The sequence below is a fragment of the Lucilia cuprina genome, chromosome 2 (assembly GCF_022045245.1).
Source record: "Lucilia cuprina isolate Lc7/37 chromosome 2, ASM2204524v1, whole genome shotgun sequence".
NCBI classification, from domain to species: Eukaryota; Metazoa; Arthropoda; class Insecta; order Diptera; family Calliphoridae; genus Lucilia; species Lucilia cuprina.
This window is the reverse complement of record NC_060950.1, coordinates 47,290,447-47,294,314: the sequence shown is the minus strand read 5'-3', so window position 1 is coordinate 47,294,314 and position 3,868 is coordinate 47,290,447. Positions and strand designations below refer to the sequence as shown.

At 32.4% G+C, this 3,868-nt stretch overlaps 1 protein-coding gene across 1 annotated transcript; it reads right to left on the bottom strand.

Annotated features, from left to right (window-relative positions):
* Positions 1–785: 785 nt before the first annotated feature.
* On the bottom strand, positions 786–2,444 carry LOC111689348 (outer mitochondrial transmembrane helix translocase). Its single transcript, XM_023451820.2, has 2 exons — positions 2,077–2,444; positions 786–2,024 (listed from the first exon to the last, which is right to left on the bottom strand). Exons 1-2 carry the CDS (start codon positions 2,256–2,258, stop codon positions 1,058–1,060), a joined length of 1,149 nt encoding a protein of 382 aa, XP_023307588.2. The 5' UTR covers positions 2,259–2,444; the 3' UTR covers positions 786–1,057.
* Positions 2,445–3,868: the final 1,424 nt, after the last annotated feature.

Sequence of the window (3,868 nt, the reverse complement as noted above, 5' to 3'; positions counted from 1 at the left end):
GATACATGTATTTGGGTAGCATTTAAAAAAAATACATATTTAGATACTTCTTAATACACATGTATTTTAACTAGAAAGTTATTGTAGATACTTTTTGATACACTTGAGTTCCAGCTAGGAAGGTGCTGTAGAAACAATTTTACTTACTAGGTATATCGGTAAGAATGTAGGAATAGGTACTTTTCTACACACAAGTATATTATAAAAAAATTATAAAAAAGTATCAAAAAATGATTCTGAATCGATCGGTATACTTTAAGGTAGGTATTCAGAATCGATCGGTATACTTTAAGGTGGGTATTCTGAATCGATCGGTATACTTTAATGTGGGTATTGAACCAATATTTTTGTATGTTACAAACATCAGCACAAACGTATAATATTCTTCCCACTATAGTGGTGTAGGGTATAAATACTGGAATTTATCGTATATAGTCCGATATTTAAAATAGTGTGTAAAAGGTAAATTAACAATTTCAGGCACTTGGGAACAATTTACACCAAAAAATTCGAAAGTATAAAAATTATACAATAACCCGTTCTGACCATATAAAGTTTGTATTTTTAGACATATTAGACCGTAAAAAGGATTAGTTTTTAAAACAAAATTTTAGCAGAAACTGAAAAACATCGATATTTTCCCCTTGTAAATGCCCTTGGAAACTTCAGAGCTTTTGCGGCACCTGTTAACGTTATTTCTTTCATCCTTTTTCATCCAAAGAACTATTCTAGGGCAGGACGCACTTGGACATTATTTTTTCCATCATACAAGCTTGATACATAGATTGTTATTGAAGATACCCTTTATTGCTGTAAACATGAATGAATGTAGACATGTATTTGATTATTGAACTAAGTACAATATTTAATTAAATATTCTTTAAAACATCTCACGAACGGTTGAAGCTAAACGGAATATATTTACGCATCATCATGTACATATAAGCTGAATAAAACATAATGCATAAATAAAGATAAAGGTTTAAATTTTTAGATTTGTACATAATTCAAAAATTTCAGAGTAATTTTAATTAAGGTAGAAATTAAATAATTATATTTAGTCTAGTTCAATTCTGTTTTCCATTAACAATTGCCCAGTATGCATTTTCGATTCCTTCATTTTATCATAAGATTTTAATAAATCGTCCATAGTTATAGCTAATAACTCATTATTAGAAACGCAATTTTTTGACATAGCCGGTGATTCAATATTTTGGGCAATAACATTATTTTCATTAAGGCGCATAAACTGTCTCATTCGAAGAACAGATGCATTTCGACACATTTCTCTCAAATCGGATCCAGAAAAGGAATTGGTGATCTTTGCTAGTCGGTTAAAATCGACCGAATCATGAACAATTTCAGAATTTAATATGAGTCGCAAAATTTGTAGCCGTTGATCTGCACCAGGCAGACCAATATGAAATTGTGCTGGCATTCGTCTTAAAATTGCCTTATCTAAATCTTGTGGCCGATTTGTTGCTCCCATTACAATGACTGTCGCTTCGTTATTTGTATTTAAACCATCCCAAAGCATCATAAATTGTGTTTTCATCATAGCTGTTGCTTCATGGTCGTTTGAATTGCGACTCCTTAAAAAGGAGTCAATTTCATCTATAAATACTATGCATGGCTGAATTTTTAATGCAAGCGAAAATACCGCAGATGCAAGCTTTTGCGATTCCCCGTACCATTTGTCAGTCAGAATTGCAACATCTAAGTTTATAAATCGCATTCCAGCTTCTTTTGCTGTCGCCTTAGCAATTAAAGTTTTTCCACAACCAGGTGGTCCATGGAGCAGTACACCTTTTGGTGCTTGCCACAACTTAGACTGATTAAAAAGTCCACGATGACGAACGGGGAGTACTACAGATTCACGCAATTCTTGTACAATACTATCTAACCCAGCAATATCACTCCAACTTACTGAAATATCACTAGGCACAACGATATGTGAAGCAATTATTAATTCATAATCATTAAATTGCTGGGCACTAATTTTAAATTCTCCTTCACCACTTAGCCTAGAAAAAAAATAATGTATTTCATTATATAAAAAAAAATATGTAAACTTGCCGTTTAAGCTGCTCTTCCGCCCTAATTTTTGCTTTCTTTTTGCTTTTACTTGTAGGATCTATCTGGTTCATCATCCATTTTACAGAATAGTATGTTATAACCGAGGCTATAGAAACACGAAGAAGCATTTGAAAAAATTCCCCTCGTGAAATTTGAGAACCATTCAAATTAAAATTGTCCATTATGATATAAAAAAATTAATGGGCAATTACGTCTTGATATTATTTCATTAACGACAATTATACTTTAATATTTAACTAAAAATTATCATCAGAAACAAGATATATTAATTATAAGGTAGTTTCGTTGGCGAATTCAGAAATACTGAGCGAATTCATTTTATTTTTTATCTATGGAGTTTGACATTATGCCTACACTTCAAAGTGCCAGCACACTGTCAAACTACATATAAAAACGGTTAAAAATGCATTTGCAAAACACATTCAGCTGATCTGTTAACACTACCTTATAATTAATATACCTTGCATCAGAAACTAGGGTTCTATAGTTGAAACGACTTTTCGACATTTTTCATTTAGTTAAAAGCCGACTTTTATCATTTTATGAAAAGTCGATTTTTCGAGTCTTTTAATTTAACTTTTAGACTTTTCACGCACATAAAGAAAACAACCCGACGAAAAATAAAACAAAGCGTAACAGCTGTTTTATCAAAATAAAATTTTTTTTGGTATGGTGAGTTATTTTTGTTTAAATGATATAGGACGATCTTGTGCACGATAAAAACCTATATAGAATTTTAAGTTGGAAGTGTAGAAATCGGATGGCATACATTTTTTTCCGGATTTCATCGTTCTAGGGTGTGTACAACAAACTTTTTTTTACAAAAAATGTTACTATAGCCGTATTTATAAAATGATATGTAACTGCTATCGGACGATCTTGTGCACGATAAAACCTATATAGAACTTGAGGTTGGAAGTGTAGAAATCGGATGACATACATTTTTTTCCGGATTTCATCGTTCTAGGGTGTGTACTACAACAAACTTCTTTTACAAAAAATGTTATAATGGCCGTATATATAAAATGATATGTAACTGCTATCGGACGATCTTGTGCACGATAAAAACTTTAAGTTGGAAGTGTAGAAATCGGATGGCATACATTTTTTTCCGGATTTCATCGTTCTAGGGTGTGTACCACAACAACAAACTTTTTTTTTAAATGTTATTATGGCCGTATATATAAAATTATATATATGTAAGTGCTATCGGACGATCTTGTGCACTATAAAAACCTATATGGAACTTTAAGTTGGAAGTGTAGAAATCGGATGGCATACATTTTTTCCTGATTTCATCGTTCTAGGGTGTGTACTACAACAACAAACTTTTTATACCCTACACCACTATAGTGGGGTGGGTATTATACGTTTGTGATTATATTTGTAACATACAAAAATATTGGTCCAATACCCATCTTAAAGTTTACCGATCGATTCAGGATCATTTTTTGAGTCGATTAAGACATGTCCGTCCGTCTGTCCGACTGGCTGTCCATGTAAACCTTGTGCGCAAGGTACAGGCCGCAATTTTCAAGATAATTTGATGAAATTTGGACCAAACATGTTTTTTGGCACAGGGACGAAGCCTATTGAAAATGGTTGAAATTATTTCACCTAGCCCCCATACAACCGTACCTCCCGATTTGAACTTTTTATGCCATAATTACGTTCTATTATCTCTCTAAAAATTGGCACAAATAAGTTTTATATAAGTATAAATGACACTGTAGATTTTCGTAGGTTCGGCCTTTATTTGACCCTAGCCCCC